We start from the raw sequence: 25,920 nt of genomic DNA, 5'->3' as shown, positions 1-25,920 counted from the left end.
AGATTTAAGGGAAATAATCCGTCTGTGTATCGCAGAGAGAGAGGCAGCGGCGGCGGTAATCAAAAGAGAACGCTCCGATTCGGAGCTCAGGAATCTTCACATACTGTAAGATGGAAAACCGGGAGCGTCATTTCCTATTTCTCTCTCCGAGGATCAGCTTTCATTCCGTCACTTGTGGCTGCTGTAATTGCCACATAATCACCTAACACTGTATACAAGTATGTGTGTGAATGTTAGGGACAGAAAAGAGAATTATACGTCATTCATCAGCTTATACTCCATCGCTGGCTTCGCCGCACACTGAAAAGAGCTTGTAGATCAGCTATTTTCGCCGCACGGCACGTTGTACGACAACGTATAAATCATCGCTTAAATCAGGCTTTATGTTCACAGTAATTAATCAGATTTATAGCGTACACCAGGAGAGAGTGTAAATTGGTCTTTTATTCTAAACGAGAGTCATGTTGAAGTCAGAAATGAAGACAGAAGTATGCCCATCTGGTCAAAACCATGGAGAGTTCCTTAGATTAGGAGATACATACGGGGCTTCTCTCCGAGTCCTCTGGATCCATCGGTTGTATTTCATATGACGTTTCCACACGTCCTACCGTCTGAATGTGTTAAAATGAGTCATGAAGGGCAAAGGTCCCAAATTGGCTAAAACAAAATAAAACGGTACTACAAAACAGACCATGCTGTAATGAAACTATTAAAGTGATACAAATTAGTCACACAGTGCTGATGTAATACTCAATGCTCAGATCAGATTAACTAGGGGTATAACGTATAGTAACTACATCGCATCGTTATCGTTTTGCAATGCAAATACCATAATCGGTATTGAATCGTTTTGCAATGCAAATAATCAATTCTATAGTATCAATACTTAGTTCTTGTGTGTACATGTCAAGGTGCGGGTTTGTCAAATACAATGTCCATGTATTTGCCAGAGAATCCACTAGACTGGTGCCCGGCTGTAAAGCACCAAGTCGGTAACGATGGAAGTTGGAGATCCATGCCCCAACTTATGTGTCTGCCTCCCCTATTAACTATTCAAACTGATTACTTAATTTCATCCATTCAATGCTAACCTTGCAGTAAATTGCTCGATAAATGAAGCATATTATCATACAAATTAACATGAAAATAATTGTAACCTACAATCCTCATCCTCACCTCATTCCATTTATAAGAAAGGTCAGCAGAGAGACTGAGACAGTATAACGTGGTAAAAAAATTGATGTTACTTTTACATCGATCCTTTGTGGAGAGTGCATTGACATTTTGTTTTGTTTCCTGGTATGGCTCATTATCATTGGTTAATAAGAACAAACTCCATAAAATCCTCAACGTGTCCAGCAAAATAGCTGGGGTACGATTTGAGAGTATGACCTCAATGTATGAGACCCGGGTACTCAGGAAGGGGAAAGCTATTACTAGGGACAATACACACCCGTTACACAGCCAATACTATCTTTTACCATCAGGGCGACGGTACATGGTACCTTCTCTGCAGGCTAGGGCCTCAAGATCGTTTGTTCCTATCCCATCCCAGTTCCGTGCATAAAGTGTGATTTGATGCCTCTTGGAACCGACTGGTGGCCTTCTGTTGGCATCGTTTCTTTATTGTCAATGTACTGAGTGATCTGTTTGTTTGTATATGTTTTCTGTACCCTGATGATTGCTGTGCACAAGACAAATTTCCGAAAGGACAAAATAAAGTATCCATCTATCCCTACAGTTATTGGTACATTATACACAAAGCACAGTCACACACGTATACGTGTGTGTGCTTTGTGTATAATGTACGTACCAATAACAAAGACTTTAATATGACTTACTTATGTTGTTATTCCCATTTGCTGCTCTACACATAAGAAAAATATAACATAAAGCAGAGCACATTTTAAAACTCTGGAGGGAGGTTATTTGGTTTAGTCGTTACAAATGAATTATAATTTGATAACAATCCACAAAAGCCAAAGTGTCAAATAAAGTTGTATGCCTTTATAACTTACCTTTATATTTCTTCATACGGTCCTTATTCAGTGTAATGCTCCAACCTCGCCGATACATATTCCTTAGTTGTATGTGCAATCCTGGCAATAGAAATAATTCTGATAATGATTCTGAAATGAAGGAAGACTCGTTAGAAAAAAACATTTATTGTCTAGTCATCCTTTTATATTAGCTACCATTAAGACCATTTAGTGTTTCTCCATGTTAGATGTTTCTTTTAATTGGAAAAGACGTACAAAAAAACAAGTTCATTATTTCTAAATTGTGTACGGTAAGAAAACAAAAACAAATATGTACAATTATTTTTTACAAACGTTCATAGTGGACAGAAACAAAGAATTACTAGAAAAAGACCAACATAAAAAAAACTGACCACAAGGTCATGAAATCAACAGGTGACATGACTGAAGCAGATCAATTCACACCTCAAACTTGTATACCATAATTAAAATGTTCATCTTGTATCTCATGTTAGCTTGTGTTCAGTCAGTTATTTTTCATAAAAGAAGTTGACAAATCATAATAGGATGATATAGTTTTGCTTGTTTCAAGAATATTAATTTATTAATACATTTTTTAAATATATATTTTAAATTTTTATTCCAACAAGTGAAATGATAACACCCACTGATTTTCTTCAACTTGTTTCAAGACGACTTTCAAGACAAAAAGACGATAAGATAAACATTTTGGAGCCTGCCGCAGAGAACGGACAAGGCCAACCAGCCAATAAGACTTCACGTCTTTGAGACGCAAAGGCGCTTTTCCTCCGCTAGAGCCGACTCAGTGACGTTCGAGTTATGTAACGATAGCGATACACACAGAATCGTAAATTATTGCCCCCCCTAGGCAATGCCAGCCCTGAGCAATATTTTCCACCACGGAGGAAAGCGGGGCAGTGCTGTTCTCCTGGAATGTGACACATGACTAGGGGCGAAGCAGTTCCGTGTGCGTCACAGAAGGGGGAGTCGCCAATTGTGTGTGATTTTGGGGAGGAAAAGCATGGTCACGGCAGAACCAGGTCAGGTCAACCAGCCAATAAGACGTTGTGTCTGTGAGGCAGGACCAGGCCAGCCAGCCAATAAGACATCATGTGTTTCAAAGGAGGATCAAAGGCAAAGCTTAAACCTATTAAGAGGTTTAAAACTCATTTTAAATTCACGTCGACGATACCAAATGCAACTTTCCAATGGGGAAATCAAATTCTTCTCAAATGTTTAAAAAACATGTACATTGTTGAGGTCAGAGGCTCAATACTTTTCTGGGACCGGGGCCAAATTATACATGTTAAGAATAAGAACACAATATGAACCAGACTGTTTGTTCATCTGAAACAGCAGCCCAGTTAACAAAACAACAAAACTGCTTCTTTGGGGTCAATTCAGTGACACAACTCAAAACAGAACAACAGGAAGGAACAATGACCCTATCTGTACTGTCCTATTATACTGTAGTAGGTGTGATAAATCCATGGAACAAAATATTGAGATGGGCGTCCACTGGTACCACTGGCACAGAAACATAGGTTTTCCAGATGCCAGACACTTCGGCCTCAAGTCTTAATGGGTTTTTCAGTGATTGGGTTCAGTATGATTTGATCAGGCTTCAGTAGGATAAAACACACTCCATAATGTCATCTTAGAGGTGGAATAAAAGACCCTCCATACTGTCCTCTTACCACAACTATAACGACGACAGTGGTGAATGTTGAACGCTGACATTTCTCCGCCCACTGCGTGCTCATACTGAACAGTGGCTACAGTATGTAGAAGATCAGGACAATGTTATGTTCAAACTGTTTGAACATAACATTGTCCTGACTGAATAGTGTTAAAATCTAACATTATCCAGACCTTGGTGGGGGAGGCATGTCAGAACAGCGAGCTGAGGTCAAAAGGTCATTACCCGGGGACAGAACAGAGAGGTCACCAAACACTGAACATTCTCTATCTGGAACTCGGTTAAAAAAAAAAGAAGGAAAAAAGAATCATCATCATTTGCATTGCAATATTCAAATATCCAGCCGTCCATCAGTTCATCCAGTCTGATCAGTTGAGCTGTTTCCATATCCATCCCAGTCTGTTATGCTAGGGTCTGTGCACCCTGGTCTAGGGTCTGTGCACCCTGGTCTAGGGTCTGTGCACCCTGGTCTGGTCACAGACAACAGTCTGTGTATTTTGTTCAATCCAATGTCCCAGATCAGAATTAAAACAGTAGAGTGAGCCCCTTTGGTTCAGTCAGTGTCTGGTCCTGTTAAATGATGCCAGTGCGGTTCTGATCATTTGATGTCCATATATAATATATACTGTATGTCACAGTTCCTCTGCTCACATTAATGTCATTTATTTTCCTAACCACTACGGAGGTAATCCTAGAAACGCCTTGGAAATGTGCATGTACAATGTACCTCCCTCCTCTCTCTGTATTCCTTAGACATGTACATGTACAATGTACCTCCCTCCTCTCTCTGTATTCCTTAGACATGTACATGTACAATGTACCTCCCTCCTCTCTCTGTATTCCTTAGACATGTACAATGTACCTCTCTCCTCTCGCTGTATTCCTTAGACATGTACAATGTACCTCTCTCCTCTCGCTGTATTCCTTAGACATGTACAATGTACCTCTCTCCTCTCTCTGTATTCCTTAGACATGTACAATGTACCTCTCTCCTCTCTCTGTATTCCGTAGACATGTACAATGTACCTCTCTCCTCTCTCTGTATTCCTTAGACATGTACAATGTACCTCTCTCCTCTCTCTGTATTCCGTAGACATGTACAATGTACCTCTCTCCTCTCTCTGTATTCCTTAGACATGTACAATGTACCTCTCTCCTCTCTCTGTATTCCTTAGACAAAGTAGTAGAAAATTATGGAATGTCCCGTCATGCTCTGTTCCTTTCTGGTCCCATGAGGAGGTTTCTGAGGAAAACACTTTGCAGGCGTTAAAAAAATAAAAAATTACTCCTGTCCTTTAACTCCTCTCAGTAGATGACCTCGTAGACGGTCGCCTTCTTGTCCCCTGAACCAGTGACGATGTACTTGTCATCCACAGAGATGTCACAGCTCAGCACAGATGAAGACTCTTTAGACTACGGAGGGAGAGAGAGAGAGGATCTAGTTCAAATTCAACTCTGCTCTACACATACAACTCACTCACTATCAACGAGGGCTGATATACAATATGTACGCATGATCTATGATGCGGTATGTTTTGAATAGAACAAGGAATGAATAAAACAATCACCAAGAAAATAGTCTATAGTTGCAACCCTAACAACAAGCATTGTCACTCCTACCTGGAATATACTGGCACCGTAGGGCACCTTAACAACAAGCATTGCCACTCCTACCTGGAATATACTGGCACCATAGGGCACCTTAACAACAAGCATTGCCACTCCAATCAAAGCATCCTACCTGGAATATACTGGCACCGTAGGGCGTCCTCCATGCATTGAGTAGGTTGTCCTTCCCTGTGCTCACAAACCATTTACCTGAGGACACACAAATGAGCCATTTAGGTCAAATCTTACTCAAAGCTAACAGAGAGACAAGGGCCATGATAACAGGATGTTATAGTCAGAGTTTGTTAGTTCATTCAGAGAAAACTCGCCTCAGTTCCAGAGTCGGACTCCTCTGTGAACAGGTATTTCCTCTCTAAATGTTGCAGCGTGCATATAGTGCCATTGTTCAGCTTTGCACAAGTTGTGTTTTGCTTTGTGCAAATTGTCAAACTTGATATTGTGGTCTCCGCCAGGAAGACCGGAGACTGTCTGTCCGTCTGTGGACAGCTAATCTCTGGCACTGTTGGACCCATCTGCATGAAATTTTGCATGCAACCTCTGCCCCTAAGTTTTATATTATAGTGCCACCAAGACACTACTCCTACAGATTTTTCCCAAACCACACACAAATCGCTACACAATATTTATTTTCTATAGCCATGTGATCAAGACAAATATTTCATATTCCATCCTGATTGGCTAAGATTGGTTTCCAAAGTTTGCAGGAGTGGCCCGTTTTGAACAAAATGCCACAAAATCAAACACAGCGTTTGCCATGAAACTTTGTACGCAGTCATACTAGGCTTTCAAATGGGCCTCAGGGTGGTGCTATAACAGGCCTATACACGCTTTGGCCTATAACTCTTGAACCATCACCCATACAATCAAAAGCAACCCGGCCTGGCTCCTAGGAGCACACTTTTCTAGTTTAGTCTTTTTATCTCAGGATCAGACTCATCAACGATATCTGTCTCGCCATGAACGAACAGATACATTGCGAGAGAAAAAAAGATACAGATCCTTTGAGGCAGTAATCAGTAATTGAGGATCTTTGTTTATTCAAGTAATTCATGTTAAGTGAGGAATCATCACAGCACTGCAGAATGCAGATACAGCTATAGTAGAATGGCTCCTAGGTGAGTGATGGGGGAGACGAGAGAGACCATGACTTACCACAGTAGGCAAACTGCAGGGAGAGGACACAGCTCTCATGGAGATGCAGCTGGTATTTGTCAGGTTTAGTGACGTGGAGGACCTCAACATTGCTGCTCTCCATTCCCACAGCCAGCCACTCTCCTGTGGGACAGTAGCCCAGGGAGAATATCTGGACGGTGGGGAGAGAGGAGAGAGAGAGAGAAAATGTCATTTGGGCAAAGATCTGAAGCAGATTAATCTGAACGTTATCTGTACCCCTGAACGCTACTGCTGGAGTCCTTACTAATACCAAGAAAGTGGAGCATATCACTCGAGTTCTTAAATCCTTATACTGGCTCCCTGTTTGTCAAAGAATAGATTTCAAAATAACACTGTTGGTCAAAAAGCTTTGAATGGTTTAGGGACAATATAAATGTCTGATCTTGTGCGATATAAGGAACCATCCATATCTCTCAGGTCATTTGAGAAAGTGTGGGGAAGCAGCATTTAGTTTTTATGCACGACATATCTGGAACAAACTCCCATAAAACTTCAGGTCTGCTGCCACACAACTAAAGACCTTTCTGTCTGCCGCTGCCTTTGATTGAGTTACTTTTCGTTTGTTTCTCTTCTGCACTGTATTGTATCTGTTATTTTTTTTACTTATTTTGTTTTATGCATCCTAATGTCATTGTATGATTGTGGGTTAGCTTGATGTCTATAAAGCACATTGAATTGCCTTGTTGGAATGTGCTATACAAAAAAAAGCCTTCCCTTGTTGAAATAAAAACAGATCCACTCAATTCATGAAAAAAGTAATTTTAAGGGCCCGGACCGCTGGCCTAGCGCTTCGCCTGAGAGCGTTTGTGGGTTCGAGTCCTATGCTGCGTGTAACTCCCCTTCTCGCTCTCCCAATTTCTTGTCTATCTACTGTATACCATCCATAAAAGGCCGAAAAATATCTTTAAAAAAATGGGTATTATCCACACGTCACATGTGGTGTGCACCCGATGACAAGACAGTCCTACGTGTGAAATACATGCCTGTGAGGTGAAGTCGTGCTGCTGGAGCTGACGCCCCTCCCTCAGGTCCCAGGAGCGGACAGTGTTGTCCAGCCCTCCCGTCCACAGCTTGGTGCCATCGTTGGAGATGTCGATGCAGCTGGCACCATCGGTGTGACCCTGGAACTGCCTGCATGACGGACACATAATATTCTATAAGAGTTGTATGCACTACAGATGTGCTGCAGCACAGGGCAGCAGCATAGACAGTGGTCTGCTTCTTTGTGTATTTAGGTTAGTCATATCTGCCCTGTGCAAGTTTTGTTTACATGGATTATAAAAGCCACACAATTCAATTGTTAATCGCAATTATTTGTATGACAATTAATCATCAAGATTTGTCATAATCGTGACAGCCCTTACAGCAAGGTCTGGGTTTTGAACCCAGGCAGGGAGCCTTTCTCTGTGGAGTTTGCATGTTCTCCCTGTGTTTGCGTTGGGTTTCCTCAATCACCAAAACACATGCCTGTTAGGTACATGCTATTGGCCTTGAGTCCGTGCTCAAGGGCAATAGCATGCAGCGTTACACTGGAGTCGCCTGGCGCTGCAAAGTGGCTGGCTGTTCACTGTTGCTATTGTAAGTAGTTATGATGGGTTAAAAGCAGAGGACACATTTCAAGAGAAAGTATATAAGGAGCGTAAAGCTTCAATGCCCATCTACTCTGCTGAACAGGTGTTGCTGGTATGCTATGCTGTTATACTCATTATCAAAGTAAAAATAAGAGTCTGTACACTGTTAGCTCCCCCGGATTATAGCAGATTACCGTTTCAATCCCCAAAGGATACTGATGAATAACCATTGTAGATCAAAGTGGTATGACAAAGTATTCAGTATTTTAGCCGTGACGTGAGCGCCCCCTCCAGAGATACTTCCGGGTCCTACTTTTGTGTCGCTTTTGTGTCCCCATAGAGTTATACTGTGACGCTCCGTCGGACTAAATCTGAGACGAAAACAACCACGAAAGTCTCATTTTACCGCTTTCGCAAAAACAAAGCTGCTGCTCTCCCAAATCTGGCTGTGACAGGCCGTCTGCCCCACACAGAATACTATCGCCATTTTATTTCATCGTGTCAACTAAATCCTCATTAATTGCAAACTAGATTCAACATACTCAACCCTGCACACATTATAAATATGCCCCCGAAATATTGTACTGAGCAAATGGACTGTTACCACCTTCAATAATAATAGTCTTTATTGTCTCCACATCATATATATTTTCTTTGTCATGGACACATGGACAAAGTGTCATGGACACTTTGTCCATGACACTTGTCATGGACTGCTTCCAACTCTACTCGAGTTGGAAGCATTAAGACCCATTTTAACCCTCAATGGCTTCCTTTCTGAAAAATAACGTAATTCTAAAAAGATTCACGCGTTTAGATATTCCATTTACAATGAGCTGCGGACGGGAGCTGGTGCCACTTGGACCCGGACATAACGTAGCACTACAAAATGACGTCGGACTTAAATACTGAATAACATAGCTACTAACTAGCATTAGTTTGAATCCTAATGAATAAATACAAATTCTAGAGTTTACGTTGGTAGTGGCTAGACAATTAAAGGTCATATTATGCACATTTGTAGGCCATCTGATGCCATGTTATCAAACAGAGCCACATTTTTTAATAAATCTGGCAGTAGATGACTCAAGGACTTGTTGGACCACCCAGCCTCCTTTAAGAAAATAAATATTCACCCTGACACACAAACATGAAAATCATCATTGGTTTAACATATGCTCAGCAAATGTTTCACAAGCACACATGACAGGCTTAAACACACACACACACACACACACACACACACACACACACACACACACACACACACACACACACACACACACACACACACACACACACACACACACACACACACACACACACACACACACACACACACACACACACACACACACACACACACACACACACACACACACACACACACACACACACACACACACACACACACACACTTAAACAAACAGGACAGTCAACCTTTAAACAGACGTCAGCTCCAAGGGGCAAATTGACATACGTGTGAAAACTCCATATTTACTCAAATATACTGGGATTGTACATTTCTTTTAGGGAAGGGAAGGGGGTATTTTGTGATCCAGCTAGATGGCTTTGATGAGCACCGGGGCTGTTAGGGGTTAAGTGTCTTGGACACTGTGGGCGAGCAGAGGGTCAAGCCGGTGACCTTCCGGTTCCCAGATGGCCTCTCAGCCTTGTGAGTCCACTGGTACCAACAGAAGGCCCCAAACATTGTTAAAATGCACCTGAGCACAGAATTATCATCCGTGTGTAAGGTATTGCTCCCCAGCTTGGCATTGTCAAGTCTTTAAGACAGTAACAATTGAACTGAACCAACCAGGAAAGCTCACACTGGCCAATGGATGCCAAGCTAAAAACTGTGTGAATGCAGAGCAGGAGATACAGGTTATAACGCTCAGATAGTGTGACATGTTCACACACGCAAATCAATCCACACATCACTTGCTTAAATTCATCTAGCCGGCAAATTGTATTGTAATTTGTACATGTAGAGCTTGTCTTACCTAACCAACGTCTGATTGTGCAAATCCCAGACTGCAATGTTTCCGTCGCTGCAACATGAGAAGCAGACCTTGGAGTCTGGGCTGATGGCCAGGGCATAGCATGCTGGCGCCGATGATGTTAACTCTGCCTTAATCCTTGGAGTAGGTGTGGCCAAGTCCCAGATGGATAGTGTGCTGGCCTCGCCTCCCACTATAAGTGTCCGACCATCAGGTAGAAGACGACAGGAACGGATGTAGTTGTCTCGGTTCTGCATACAATTTAATATTTCATAGTTAATGAAAGTTGGTTAAAAAGCAACATTTTGTGTTGTGTCTGACAGTGCGGGACCTTTTTGTTTTTCAAAGATACCCTTTTTAATGTATGCTCTATTGCCCTACGCACCTGTCACTAGCCTTCTGAGGTGTGCATCGGCCATTTGCTAAAAACATATTTCATAGTTATTAACATTTGTATTTCATATACCAGACAGTGCATATACAGTAGATTCTGTTTATATTAGAAAGGGCTGTCAAACAATAAAAAACTACATCACATGAATTGCTGTGGATAATTGTGATAAATAAAAAGAAATGTCCAATGGCACTTAAAATCAAAGATATTACAATGTAGTACCAAACTACCACCAAATTAATGAGGAATCCACACACATCCGTATCCAGTGGTCTAAAGTGGTGTCAGTAGAAGTGTGTATGCTCTACTATCACCCGAGAATTTCAAAGTGGACTGTGCAGTAAAGGAACAGCATATTGGGTTAAAGCATCTCAGAAAAAGTGAATGCTGCCGAAACAGATATTCTCCAATGCTGTTGCTCATAACGACAGGTCAACCGGTTCCTTAGAAGTACTGTATGGGCCAGTACTGTTTGCAAAGTCACTTGACTTGAGCTAATATTTGCTTCATATAGGCCCCACACTGAAGGGACAGTAGGAATTGTTTGACTGAAGGAATCGTTTTGAATGCTGAACCAAGCAGAATAGAGTTCATGTGATCATCATTACTTTACGGACTGTATTTAGTTGAATATTTGCATTGATTCTATTCACATTGTGATTGGATTAGCCACAAATTGCATATGCTCTGCCTTGTGTGAATTCCCCAAGAAACTCAGATACAATATCTTGAAAGGTACAACCAGTGTTTCTGTCCATTCTGAACAAAAGCCAAGCCAAATCCAAATAGGGAGAGATTTAGAAGCACAATATTAATTGACTTCTGTGAACACGCTCTCATATTTCTCAATCAAAACCATTCATGGGGGCTCTGTGCACTGCATCATCTTCAGAGAGTTGACAACTTGACACTGTGACAAGACCCGCAAATTATCTTTGTGTGAGAGGCAGGGCTGCTCCATGTGGATGAGAGCATGAGTGCAGGGCTGGACTGGGTCAAAAATTCGGTCCCGACATTTGGCCCAGACCAGCCCACCACAACCGGCAAGCAGATACTGGCAGATAATCTACCGGCCCGCTCTGTTGAGGCACAGACACACAAACAAGCCCTAATACCACCACTTTTATACTGAAAAACATCCCTCCATGTAAAAAAAATATTAAAGCAAGGGCCCATTCATTGGGTGTCATTGTACATCAAGTGGCCAGTCCAGGCCTGCATGAGTGTGTGTGTCTGTATGTCAGAGCAAGACTTTTTATTTAGGAAAGAAGAGTTATAGGAGTGCAGCTACTATCATACCGCAAAAACAAATAAGACTTGTGGTCGTTCACTTCAGAACCCACATTGACACAAATTACATCTTTTTTTATTAACGCAATTAACCTGGTTTTTGATAGCCTTAGTTTATGTTAGTTATTGTGTGCGGATATGCCCATAATAATTATTAATACGTAACTATTTTGTCCAAAAGAAGTGCATAACCCAATCCTGACACGCATGCACGCACACGCGTCTTCTAACTCCTCACTCACTACAGAGGCAAGCCTTCACACAGGGTTCCACAGAGTAAAAGTCACTCGTAAGGTCATGGTTTTTCAGTACAGCTTCTAGGATGACTTGTATCCACCTCGACACACACCTTGTGTCGAGGTGGATACAAGTCATACTAGTAACGATTCCTTTAGCCATAAACCTACACAAAGCATGTGCACACACACATGCCATTCCTCTGCTCACCAGGCAGTCGAGCTGCGACACGGGGCTCTTGTTGCCCGGGTGACTTATGTCCCAGACCTTGACGCAGCCCTTTCCGCCGGTGTAGACGTGGCGGGTGGGGTTGCTGATGGTGACGGCACACACCACCTCGCCGTGGTTCAGCGTGTTGATCTGGCGGGCATGGCGCGGGATGCCCGGGCCCACCAGCGCGTCCGGAGGGAAGGGAACAGGCTGCATCTGGCCGTCCGCCGCCACGTGGAAGGAGTAGGCTCTGTTGGAGGAAGACCAACATGATGAGGGCCAGCAGAGCAGGGAGGGGGACAGTGTTGATTTAGTTTTAGTCATAGTCTTTTCAATACAATTCTGTTACGTTTTAGTCACATTTTAGTCACCTGAAATGTTTTACCTTTAGTCTAGTTTTAGTTGACTAAATATCACAAGATTTTAGTCAACTAAATCTACAGTTGATTTAGTCGATTACAATGTATTTTGGTGGGCCTTGAAGGCGATGAAATGGCTGCTTTAACACTTGCATGCTGAAAATAGCTGATCTACAAGATCACAATCTGCTATTTTCAGAGCGCAACACCCGAGCACAACCGGATGGATCTGTTCTCCACTAGTGCCTCCCTAACATTTTAGTCAAGTTTTCATTTGGTGACGAAATTGTCAATATACGTAGTCTTAGTTTTAGTCATCGCAGCTTAGATTTTATTTCGTCATTTAGTTTGCCAGTGAATTATAAAGGTAGTCGACGAACATTTTTCGTCAGTTTTAGTTGACAAAATCAACCCTAGAGGGTGATGGAGGAAGACCAGAGTGATGAGGATGAGCAGGGAGGGTGAAGACAGGAATGCGGGAGCGAGTTGTGGAACAAGTCCCCCTGTTTCCGGGGAACTACTTGCTTGTCCGGGCTCTGTTTTTGTTCTGCATAAAGTATCTTTGCGGAAAATAACCGACCTACAAGGTCAAAACGCCCGCGTGGCGATCTTCAAGCTCACTACAGGTCACATTCCGAATCAGAATCATCTTTATTGTCACATCACAGTTTTACAAGAAAGAAGTTGGGTGAAATGTGTTTTTGTGCATAGTTCCCCATTGTGTTATTTTTTCCCTTTCTTTGTTTCTTGGAAAAAATAACACAATGAGAACTATGCACAAAAACTAATTTCACCCACCAATTTACTTGTAAAGTCAAGTGTGATGTGACAATAAAGATGATTCTGAATGAGACTTGTAGTGAGCTTGAAGATGTGCCATTTTCTGCTATCTTTTCTGCAGAATACGGATGCTGAGGTTAAAGTGGTTAAGATGAGAAAGTAAAAAGATGAGGTGGAGGATAGAAGGGATGTTTGGCATTTTTACTATTTCTTTGCCCTAAAAAAATCTATTACCTAGAATATCATGTCAAAGTCATAATACGCACACGCACACATAGTCGCATACACACACACACTTTCTTTCTCTCTAACGCATAAACACTTACGGTTTGCCTCCAGGGATGCCTGATAAGCTGGGGGGCATTCCAGGGACTCTCATGTGAGGATGGGGGTCAAAACCAACCTTGAAGGAAGACACAACATATGTGCTCAGTACAAACACACACAGCCCCTGGGGGAGTTGGCAAAAGAGTTCAGGTAACAGTCATGAGCTCAGAATGTGCACGTGTTCATGCATGCAAGCACACTGGGGCTGAAAATTTCCATTATCTTCTTAGCGATTATTCTATCGATTACTCTTTCGCTTAAAGGACAACTCCGGACTAAATAACATCTAGGCTCATTTTCCTAATTATATTGATCCCAAATGCCTGGCCATGGGGTCCATTTTGTAGTGTCGTCCGGTTTCCCCAGCTGACCCCAGCAGACCTCATAGCATAGAGTGGAGACCATAACCTTATTATATTGCTACTTAAAAGGGACAGGACACCCAAAATTAAATGTTCTTACATTTTAACAAAAGTAATTTGGTCCTTTGTGATAGGGAGCATTGCTATAGTACAATTCACTCATAGTCTTTCTGCTGTTTCTGCTCTATTTGTGTAAAAGTGTATATTTATTATTGGGCAGAAAATAAATATTTGGCACCAGACTATACATATTAGATACATGCGTTTGATTTCTGCATTGTGATGTAGGCATATCTAATTCATATTTATTTCACATGTATTACAGTGGGGCGTGGTTTGTTTCCCTGCATTTCATTGTTTATGAGAGACAGGCTAGTGAGGCTATGCTGAGCAGACAGACGGTGTACGCCACCGCCACCCGCTTCAAGCCATTTCCTGGTTTTCTGAACAGTGAACGAACACACACACACACACACACACACACACACACACACACACACACACACACACACACACACACACACACACACACACACACACACACACACACACACACACACACACACACACAGTCTCTCAAGTCTCTCTCGCTCTGATTTTTCAAGTCAAATTTGGTGTTTTACAAGTAGTTTCCTCAAATGTAGTGTTTTATAAATGGTAAATTTATATATAGCGCCTTTATCCAAGGCGCTTTACATAGTGCATTACATTCACCCATTCACACACACATTCATACACCGATTGCAGCGGAAGCCATGCAAGGTACCAACCAGCACATCGGGAGCAATTTGGGGTTCAGTGTCTTGCCCAAGGACACTTCGACATGTAGACAGGAGGAGCCGGGATTCAAACCGCCGACCCATGGATCATTGGACGACCTGCTCTACCTCCTGAGCCACAGTCCCCCCCCCCCCCCCCCTTTATAGTATCGACGTCATGCTGAAACAACATGGACACACTCGTGCTCCAGGCAGTGGAGCTCCGGTGTTTCGAACAGATCAATCCAGCAGTCATAGCCGAACAGGGCGAGCCGAGCACGGGAGGAGAAAATTAGATCCTGGATCCTAATCTCTGATGACTTGTTTGTAAACGACTTATACATTTTAGGGGTAAATATGTCATGAAGTTGCGGAATCTGTATTCTTTTTTTACGCGTGCCAACAGATAGTTTTAACTTTTGTTTTTAGAAGTCGCATTTTCGAGGCGGACAGCTCTCTGTGGCGTTGATTCAGAATTATGATATGCACGCACCACTCCGCCCATCCCCCCCACAACAACGGCTAAAACAATGCCTACATTTTATGTTTCTTTTCATTTCTCAATTCAGATCAAAATTTCTCAATTCAGATCAAATAAATAACATTTTCACTAGGAATATATTTTACTAGAAGTCAGAACGGCACACACACACACACACACACACACACACACACACACACACACACACACACACACACACACACACACACACACACACACACACACACACACACACACACACACACACACACACACACACACACACACACACACACACACACACACACACACACACACACACACACACACGTTAAAGATCATACAGATACACACATCTGCCTGTATAAACACAGTAAGAACACTGTGCAAATACAGCAAATGAAGCGATGAGGTCATTGGTGGTAATGGACACTAAGATACGAACCCACGCTGACTTCAGGCTCTGTGTAAACATTCACACACTTAAGCACTGAAATGTAAAACACGGCTGTGCAATTATTGACACTCTCAAGCACACAAAGTAGAACAATTAAGGGTTGAGTGTAACAAATTGCTTCTAGGAAGTCAATCAATCATCTAATGGTGATTCTATGACTTTCCCCCAGGATGTCCATATTGGCTGACACTTGCACATGTACAACCTGGACATGGTGAGCATACACAATTACCGGTATGAAGCACACAAAAAGAACATAATAATACAAAAAGAACAGAAAATAAACAAGACAGCTTCTGAGCTTGTAGATCTGCAATTATTCAATGTGTATGTAGTATATAGTGCTTAAATGGTTCAAACAAAAGAAAGCTTAATTTAAAAAGAATAATTTTAATAATAATAATAATAATAATAACAATTTACTTTTCAGGATTCAGGTTCATAAATATAAACATTAGCATGTCTACAAGCTCAAAATGTGTCGCTTCACGCTGCGCATCAAGCTTGTGGATCTGCTACTTTAGATGCTTTTGTGTGACGCTGTAGTTATGATCAAGTTAAGGTTTCTGCCCAACGACAACAAATTACACTACTATTGCGCAATACGACCACCCAAGACTTGGAACACCCATGATCCTACTCACCATGGGAGAGCGTCCGTACGCGGCCACAGCGGCGGCGGCGGCAGCAGCGCTCATCTGAGGTGACATGTTGTGCAGTCCAGCGGCGTACACAGCTGCGCCGGCTGCTCCGGCCAGGTCCCCGTTCATGCCTGCCGCATGGGGCAACATACCAAACGCACCCGGGTACGGCCCGGGAACAGCAAGGGGCGTCCGCAGACCTGCAGCTGAGGGAGAGCATTTTCATGAATTCACAACTTGTGGGCCTTGATCATGCTTTTAAACTGTTTAAAGCAGTGGTTCAGCACTGCCATAAGTAGCTGGCTGCCTGCTTGCCACTTCCTTGGCCCAGCTGGACATTGTGTTGGTGGAGCACTGCACTGGTTTAAAAGGACCGTAGTGGTATCAGTACATGTCATTGTCTATCCATAGCTTCAGCCATACATCATGCTTAAACATTGCAGTTTGTACAAATATATCAGAAACAAATACCAAACTTAGCTGAATCATTCAGTCACTGTTGACTACACATCATTATGCAGTTAATAAGTCATGGACGGATGAATTTCGTTTGAAAATAATATAATAATAATATTTTCTCTAGGGTATAAGATGCTTCATAAAATGCATTAACCGCCAAAAGAAAAAAAACTTAAAATATGACCATGTAATAATATCCAGTGATCTGGTTTGATTACCAATCTAGATTAAAGTCTAAATTTCACACCATACAATTAACTACATCAAATTGGCTTCCTTGATAAACAAACAATGTAAACTTTGGGTTGTAGTCAATGGGCTAAACCATGCTAAACCCGTCTGTTGCCTTTTCAAATAAACGGTAAATTAACTTTTCTATAGCATATCCTAGAATCACCTTCTTACTTTCAGATATCTTTGCAGGGAAGTATCTTTGCAGGGTTGAATTAAACCCATGCAATGATTTTAAAGAATCGGATGAGATCCATGTGGGCCATGGTGTGTGGCTTCAAGTGGCATTGGTCGTTTATGACGTATAGAAATTATAAATAGTTAACTATTTTAGATTTTAAGGGGGAGAAAATGCACACAGAGGTATTAAGTTGGGCCATGTGCACAAGAAATGTGGTACTGATTGGACTAGTGGTTTGTGTGAATAGCTCACAGCACACAGACAGACACACCCTCTTTTAGATGGCTTGAGTCACACCATAAAATGCACATGCTTTAATTGAGATCACAGAAGAATTATCTTTGGTATTAAGCTCTCCTTTGGCAGCTAGACAACCACAACATCCTGAGTCTGAGATAAGAGATTGTACTGGACTTACTGGCTGGGTGTGGCATCTCCATGGAGGGGGGCTTTGATAGGCTGGGTCGGAGTCCCGGGGTGGAGCTTGGTCCAGGGGTGGAGTCTCCTCTAGGAGTAGGCGTGCTCGACTTTAGACCTGGTGTGCCCGCTTTGTCTCGCTGCCACAGAAAGACACTTTACCAATTAATACAACATGGCATCAAGGACTTATGAACTATAGACGAGAATGACTACTGACAGGAACAAAGTTAAATGGTCACTCTCATGTCAAGACATGCCTGTGACGAAATAATATCTGAAACAACAAGCTTAGGGAAACTTAAGAAAGTCAACTTCACAAATTAAACAAAGTAGCCCTTGCTAGTCAAATCCAGGCATCTACCCATCCACCCAGTCACTCAACTCTCAATCTATCCAGATTCCATACCATGGCCATTTCTTTGGACTTGAGGGAAGAGGAGCTAGCTGATGAGGCTGTAGAGGCTGGACTACAGGGATCTTTCTTGAGGAGGCGTGTCTTGTCCAGCCCATTCTCTCTGGGGGAGGGAAGTGGCGTGCCACGTGGGGACGTCGGGTCCTGAGGGAGAGGGAAGAACTCACCAATAAATCCTTATCCAAGAGGAAGATGCTGTCATTTGGTGATCGTGTCCATACATGGCAAATGTATAAGTTCTGTGCTCCATATAGATGTTTGCTTATCGACTATGGCAAATATGTCAAATGTATGACAGACGTTAGTCATTTAGTCGTAATATACATTTTTCACATAACTAACTTCAAATCAATATGACTATTATTTCAAACTTTTGGCTCTATAAGCTAACAACGTATTGCGGCCAGGTATGGCCGCAATGCGTTGCGTTGCCAGGTATTGTAGCTATAACATGATATGGCCAGGTATTGTAGCTATAACCCATGGCTCAACCAAAGTTCAACATCGCTTTATTAATTAAAGCACAATCTCAGACAAATGCACAGAAAATATCAAGTCCACTGACCTCATTGGAGACATCCACCACTAAATTATCATCACTTTTCTCCCCGTCGCTATCCTGCAAAGACAGTCCATCAGTTAGCAATCAATGCTTTGTAAATTCCAGTCTCATTTTGTCCTCCAACCAGGCATGTGGCCTGATACCATTAATCCTTTAATTAGCTGAAAATGAACTGGCGTTCACCACCTCTTATAGACAGTTATGTAAAATGAAAAACTTAAAAAATTAAAAATTTACTTCAATGCTCATAATGCGTTGACCTTGTAGATTTGCTATTTTCACAGCGTGTTGCCACATACAGTAATATGACGAAATAGCAGCCTATTTTTTTTTGCAGTGCAACCATCGTAGATTGAAGTATAAAACAGAGCCTAAGTGGTTAAATATACATATGTTCACACAAATGTAGAGGTTATGACTTTATCTTACATAGTGGCTGGAGTCCTTGTCCTCCACCTTGCGTTTTTTAGAGTCGTTGGAGAAGTCTGGACCGTTGCGTCTCTTGTCTTGGTTCCTCAGACTGTCAGGCAGTAATGAATTACTCTGGAGAGATGGAGGAAGAAAGAACAAGGTATATACAACAGGAAAAGAGTCAAATTAAAGTTTAGAAGAAGAAGAACGTGTAAAGTGTGGAAAAGACAGTAGGATGATCGGGAGAAAGAGAAGAGGGGAAAAAGTCTGGAGTTGTGTGAATTGATTGTCAGTGTCCTAAATTCTCTACATGCTGATTCAACTTAGGGGTGATGATTCAACTTAGGGGTGATGTATACTCTTAGTTAGTCACGCACAGAAAATAGTCCATCTACAAACTCCTAACACATCGCAGTGAGAGCTTGTAGTTCGGCCATCTTTGGTGAGTTACACCGGTGTGCAATGCATCACCCTGCAGGTTAGAGAAACGCACCACGACCACTAGCATAATGGTACCCAGTATGAATGTAGGTCACCCACACACTTTAAGACCAACCACACACACACAGTTGATTACACTGAGTGGATCTCACAATTTATCAGTGCTCCCTCTCCTGGCTTTGACAAACTGCAATGGCTGCAGTGTGTGTGTGTGTGTGCGTGTGCATGCCTATAATGTGTTTGCCGTGCAATTGACTATGAAAGCCTGTGTGTGTGTTACTTCTACAACACACCCCTCCCTCCATGTCTCTGGACTAGTATTACAGACATATGCACGTACACACACACAGTTCACCCCCTCTGGCTCCCTGACCAACGGATTCTATTGTTAATGGATTAGAGCTTCATGTTGAGTCCATTATAGCTTCGGCCTGTCAATGAAATGTGCAACACACACACACACACACACACACACACACACACACACACACACACACACACGATTTGAAGGGGTAAAGGGTAAATGAAGGAGGAATAGCTGAGGGTGGAAAAGGACGGGGGTGGAGGGTGGTTGAGGGAAAAGGGGGAGGAGGGGAAGGGGATGAGATTAGAGGACGGAGGATGAAGGAAGGGTGTGAGTGTGCGGAGGAGAAGAAAGAAAGGATGACAAGGGCGGAGGGGAGGGACGATGGAGGGGGGGGGGGGGGGGGGGTTCCTGCATTCTGCTAAAGGGCCTTTTCCTTCATGAGCCCTCCCTCCATCTCCTCCCTTATTGAAAGGTTTTAGTGAGCTGAGCAGAGGAGCAGTGACCCGCAAAACATAAGCAATTTCCCCCCTCCGTCCCTCCTCTATTCCCTTTTAGCACGGTCGCACGCACACGCAGGCACGCGCGCGCACACACACACACACACACACACACACACAAGCTCAGTGTCATATGACTGCCTCTGCCTCCCCAAACCCCCCCCCCCCCCCCCACCTCGGTGGCGGTGGCGGTGATATTAAACACAATGAGAGTCTTTAAGCGCAGGATCAGGGGCGATGGGGGAAGAAAGGGGGGAGTGAGGGTTGGAGGGGTGGGGGGGTAATCTGCTCACTGAGGTGTTAAATAGGCACAACAATGCAGGCTGGGCTAGGAGGCTGTGTGTGTGTGTGTGTGTCTGTGTGTGTGTGTGTGTGTGTGTGTGTGTGTGTGTGCATGCGTGTGTGCGTGCGTGCGTGCGTGTGCACGTCAGTGTGAGAAGAGCGTGCATGTGCATGTGTGCGTGAAAAAGGCTCATTTGGAGGAGAAAGGGAGCCAACAGCTCAGAGCAGATCAACACAGTAAAATCCTCAGTGCTCGTTTAACTCCTGAGTTTGTACAAATGGAGTTTAATGGACCTTCGGGTCAGTTTTTACACTCTCAGAGTTAAGTTAACACCAAGGATTTCTACTGTGTAGGGCAGAACAAAACAACAGACAGGCTAAACCTCTTCCCCTAGAGGCCCTTAGAGAGAGGCGCGCGCACACACACACACACGCACACACACACACACACAGGCACACACACACACACGCACACACATATGAATAAAGACCTATTTGTTGTGGGATGAAAAAAAAGAGAAAATAATCTGTTTTATGATTGGATGTAATAACACACCATGTCTGACAAACCATTACATTCTGCCAGCTATCGGATCTCTTGGTGTCTTTAAGCATGAGTTATATTTAGTCGCACAGGGTTGTTGCGCAGCGAAAATAGCAGATCTATAAGCTCACTACAATGCCTCACAGAGATTGGCTATTTACTTTACTTATTTCTGGTGCGCGACACCCACATGCAGTAAAGTATAATGCAGGCCTTAGGTATTTGAGCACTGGCTTTGTGTCTAGACATCGTTTTGTTTTACCTAAAGGGTCTATACGAATATGGAATTAGTATGTAAGGTAGACAGCGAAGTGATCACACAAACGGGCGAAAATAGGCTCTATTGCAAGTGGAGTTAAAAAAACATTTTTTTTCAACCAATCAATGAGACAGTTGACTTATCTTTTAATAAAAAGTAGGAACTTACTGTGCCAGGCTCTCGCTCTATCATCATTGGAGACAGATGCGATGTTCAGAGTGGAAGGTTGTCCGTGAAACAGAAGAGGAGAACAATCCGCCAGATGTTGAGAAAGAGGGGAAGGAGAAAGAATCACAATTAAACCTGATATAAATAAATGTCATTAATATGAGAGGTAAAAAGAAAGAATATTAATCTAAGGATGAAGACTGTGGGAATGGTAGTTTGAATGAGTCATACATGTAATAATACATGTTTGTATAGCCTCTCCTCTTCTCGAGGGAATAGCAGATCTCAATCTGATCAAAAGTCTGCTCTTGCTCTTCATTTCCACAGGAAGCCTCCCCAGGTGACCAACACCAATCCCCAGGTGCGGGACAGGTGGCAATGGCTGCATTCCTGGGTGGGTTTGCTCACCTCTCAGGTGCTCGGGGTGGGGCTCGTGCCCAGACGGGTGGGGCTTCTTATCCCCTCCGCCGTCCTTTCCCAGCAGGTGCGGAGGCATGCCCCCGAGCGCTCCGGATAGAGCTAGGAGCCCGGCTGAGCCGCCGAGCTGAGAGGGGTGGAGTCCAGCTGGGTGTGGGGTGAGAGGTACGGGGGCACCGCCACCATGGGCATGGGAGAGATGTTGCTGCTGTAGGAGGGAGAGGGAGAAACCAGAGGTTGGGGTGTCAGTGAAAGACAGAGGTGGTATATCATGTCAAACTTTTAATTGAAATACAGAATATATAAAATATAGACATAAATATCTATATCAAGTCCTACAGCAGATGGATCAGGTCCCTCTGTCTCTTGAGTTTTCTCCTCCTCAACAAGCTGTTGTACTCAAGACAGTGAACAAAATCCTGCTACAGAGTGCACACACACACACACACACACACATACATACACAGACAGACACACAAACACACACCCCTCCCTCCCTCTGGGGTCAAACACTGAACAATACTGACAGCTGGGATCAGAGCCCATGGGGGAGGGGGGGGGGGGCAGATGCTACATGCAGTGACGGTTCTTTGGAGGGAGCGGAGAGAAGAGAGAAATGGAGGAGAGAGAGAGGGAAATGGACATGAGGGGAAGAGAGAATGGAGGATGGAAAAAAGAAAGAAAGTAAGAAATAGAGGAAGGAACTGAGTGAAGGGGGGAAAATGGAGAGAAAAGGAAATGAAGAGACAACAGAAAAGAGGAGGAAAGAGTGGGAATGAGAGGATAGAATGAGGAACAGAGAGAGCACATAAAAGAAAGGAACAGAAAAAGAAGAGGCGGGGGGGGGGGGGTGTATTGGGGGCGTTTGGCCGTCAGCCCTGCTCTCTCTTTCACACCAAATCAGGCGCTCGTCTGAGCGTGAAATGCCTTTGTGTTTCAAAACATCATTATTGCCTCTTCAGACAGGAGCCGCGGGAAGCATGGGAGGGGTGCGGGGTGCGCTTAAGTTAATTTTACCGACTATAACCTACTTTGATTACAATGTTGCAGCGTCTATCTATTTTCTTGAATACATTTGTTGGTTTTAACTTCACATTTGCTTTGTCAAAGTAAACCCATGTTTCTCATGCCCCTTTGAATGGAACCGAATTCTGTGAGTGAGAGAAAGAGAGAAAATATAGAGAGAGAGAGAGAGAGAGAGAGAGAGAGAGAGAGAGAGAGAGAGAGAGAGAGAGAGAGAGAGAGAGAGAGAGAGAGAGAGAGAGAGAGAGAGAGAGAGAGAGAGAGAGAGAGAGAGAGAGGTGGGGGGGGGTGGAAGGAAAGAGGGAAGGAGAGAGGAGGGGTTAGGACGGAGATAGAGATGAAGGAGGTGGCGGGGTGCTGGAGCCAACTCGGTAGGAGCAAGTGGGGCTGGGGGTCAGATGGGGGAGCACTGGAGGTCAAACAGACTTTTTATCTCACCTAATTGACTAAACCACCCCCTGTCTTCTCTTCTCCCCCCCCATGAACAACAAAAAGAACGACGCCATTGCTTCTCAACCCCCACAACAGCCCTGCGCCTGTTTGTACATGTGCACACGCCGTGTGCATGTGCGCACACACCTGTTTCATACAGTCAATGGTGCGCACAAATACACACGCCTACGTTCACGGTTTCCCGGTTGACTTGCCTGACAAACAGGCAAACATAAACACATCACACTTGAACACACACATGCATGTGTCGCCCCCGCGCGCACACGCACGCACGCACGCACATACACACGCACAATAAACAAGGCATGCACACATAACCAGCAAACACCCTGCCTGTTGTTTCTATGGGATAATAGAAATCCACACTGCTAAAAAAAACACACATACACACACAAACAGACGTGCACACACAAACAGAGGACCCCTGGTGGGATTAAATGGACGGGAAGTATTGGTTGAGGCGAGGGGAGGGGAGCCATGGCTTGTCAGGGGGGGTGTGTGTGTGTGTGTGTGTGTGTGTGTGTGTGCGTGCGTGCGTGCGCAACAGAGGCAGGGGCAACATGCTTCATTACACTCATTTAACTCACACAAACAGGGTGAATGACAGGCTGGCGTGGGAGATGGGAGAGGAGAGGAGGGAAGCATGGGTGCAACCCCCCTTTTACAAACACTGGAATCCAGCAATTAAGACTTAAATGGCAACTGCCAAATCAACCCCCACCAGCCCATCACACACAAAACCTGTCAGTCCACGCCAGCCAGCCCGCCAACCAACCAACCAAGCCCAGCTCACCTCTCACTAACCTAACTCGCACTGCCAGAACCCATGTCATTTGCCAAGCTGATCCATTTTGACAATTTAGTTCCCTTGAACTTTAACTCTACAACCCCTCCTCCCCACCAGTCAAGTCTCCTCCTTTCTCTGACTTCACACCCTGGCCTAACCCTCTGCATAGTTAAACTACATACTGAAGTTGCTAGCAAAGTAGTTTTCCCTCTTTTCATCCTTGCCATGCCAAATCTCTCTTAAACACGGTTTAGTAAATATTGTAGTGAAATGTGCACAACACCCTGTCAGCTCTCAGTAATTCAAAAGGTGTGAGAGAAAATCTGGCCCCCGTGTAAATCATCCTTGCTTCTGCATTTGTATTTGGGCCCTCCAAAGTCTCACCACTCCCACAATACCATGACCGAGCAGGGGAGCCCCATGTGGCGGGACATGCTGTAGTGAAATCGGGTTACTGTACAATGCTGTGCAATTACTTTGATTACAATGGTTGAAAAGCCAGGATCCTCAAATGCCCTGCTCTGCTACAGCCAACAGCAGCGCAGTCAGGAAAACTAGTGGGCGTACTGGTGCCACTTGGCTCCACCAGAGTTAATTTCGTCGATGACGAAAAGGTTCGCCGACTACCTTTTTCCACAGAGTACAATTTTGATTTCAATTCACCAGGTGCTCCAGTGAACACAATAGGCCTTGCAAAGTTGACTGGGACATTCCCCCAAAATCTTGAGACTACTCGAGATCCTCCATTTTGAAGGTGTCGTCACTCGACAATACCTACTGTACCTACCAACGGACAGCTACAGAAGGCTCTGGCTACACACTGTGGTACATCGAAAGTAATACACCAAATGTTAAAATCCAGCTTCAAAAACTACTTGGAGAAGGTGGACAGATTCACAAGAGCGCTATAAAGACAAATTGTGTTTATAAGTAATGGCGCTGATCTGTATGTATGCAGTCCGTTTTTCCCTTTTGGCAGGTGGGTGTCAGGGGATTGTGTGCTTGTCGTTGCATTAGCGCCTCCTGCTGGTTGGTCGGGCACCTCTCCAGCAGAGACTCATGCCAATTCCTCCAAAGTTTTCTTTAACTACTCTTTCTAAAACGTGTGGGTGTACGAGTTATAACAATACCATAGCCTTGTTAAATAAATAAATGTGAATATTGAGCTTCAGTTCAATACCAAATTGGTGACTATGGCTAACAGAGATATCCTCTTCACAGAAATGGAAATAAAGCCCAAAATGGTTGCGAATAGACGTATGCAGAAGCATGTAGACGCATTTAGTTGCAAGCAACCATTGAATTGAACCAATTGAATTACCATGCGCCGACATGCAACAGGACATATCACACCGCTGCGACAAATGCAATAAACAGTTTTGTTGCATCTCAAACTCATTTGTGTGGTTTGGGCTTAACAGTAAGAGTAAATAAAATCCAGACAGATTTGAACAATTAACAGCAAGCACATATTAGCCTATCAGTTGTGAAGATGTCATAAAGGCTGAAAGAAAGACAACAACGAAAAGTAAAACAATAGAATTCAACAATACATAATAACTAAACAAAATACATACATACATGGATGCACCTGGGACGTATCCTCAGTGATGTATCCCAAGGTCATTGGGGTTTCGGGTCTCCCAACATCATACCCCTCACTCAGGTGACCCAGCCGGGGTGATCAAGTCCCGACTT

The 25,920-nt window shown here is 43.6% G+C and overlaps 1 protein-coding gene across 9 annotated transcripts in view; it reads right to left on the bottom strand.

The window, feature by feature from the left end:
- Window positions 1–2,159: 2,159 nt before the first annotated feature.
- The window catches only part of LOC306934030 (transducin-like enhancer protein 1), a 37,497-nt gene continuing 13,736 nt past the window's right edge, over window positions 2,160–25,920 (bottom strand). For 3 of the 9 annotated variants that reach the window (XM_079516446.1, XM_079516448.1, XM_079516447.1), the window contains exons 7-20: window positions 21,951–22,167; window positions 21,543–21,559; window positions 19,063–19,176; window positions 18,637–18,690; window positions 18,066–18,215; window positions 17,658–17,796; window positions 16,372–16,574; window positions 13,669–13,745; window positions 12,204–12,453; window positions 10,076–10,323; window positions 7,485–7,632; window positions 6,481–6,631; window positions 5,441–5,517; window positions 2,160–5,112 (exon numbers count right to left, since the gene is read on the bottom strand). In XM_079516446.1, the coding sequence (XP_079372572.1) occupies window positions 5,005–5,112; window positions 5,441–5,517; window positions 6,481–6,631; window positions 7,485–7,632; window positions 10,076–10,323; window positions 12,204–12,453; window positions 13,669–13,745; window positions 16,372–16,574; window positions 17,658–17,796; window positions 18,066–18,215; window positions 18,637–18,690; window positions 19,063–19,176; window positions 21,543–21,559; window positions 21,951–22,167 (1,953 nt within the window). In that variant the 3' untranslated portion in view covers window positions 2,160–5,004. The remainder of the gene's footprint in view (window positions 5,113–5,440; window positions 5,518–6,480; window positions 6,632–7,484; window positions 7,633–10,075; window positions 10,324–12,203; window positions 12,454–13,668; window positions 13,746–16,371; window positions 16,575–17,657; window positions 17,797–18,065; window positions 18,216–18,636; window positions 18,691–19,062; window positions 19,177–21,542; window positions 21,560–21,950; window positions 22,168–25,920) is intronic. The other 6 variants (XR_013791277.1, XR_013791278.1, XR_013791279.1 and 3 more) reach the window with 6 other exon arrangements.

Source organism: Electrona antarctica, assembly GCF_951216825.1.
Source record: "Electrona antarctica genome assembly, chromosome: 12".
In the NCBI taxonomy this organism is placed as follows: domain Eukaryota; kingdom Metazoa; phylum Chordata; class Actinopteri; order Myctophiformes; family Myctophidae; genus Electrona; species Electrona antarctica.
The sequence above is the reverse complement of the archived record's forward strand: the minus strand, read 5'-3'. Positions and strand labels throughout refer to the sequence as shown.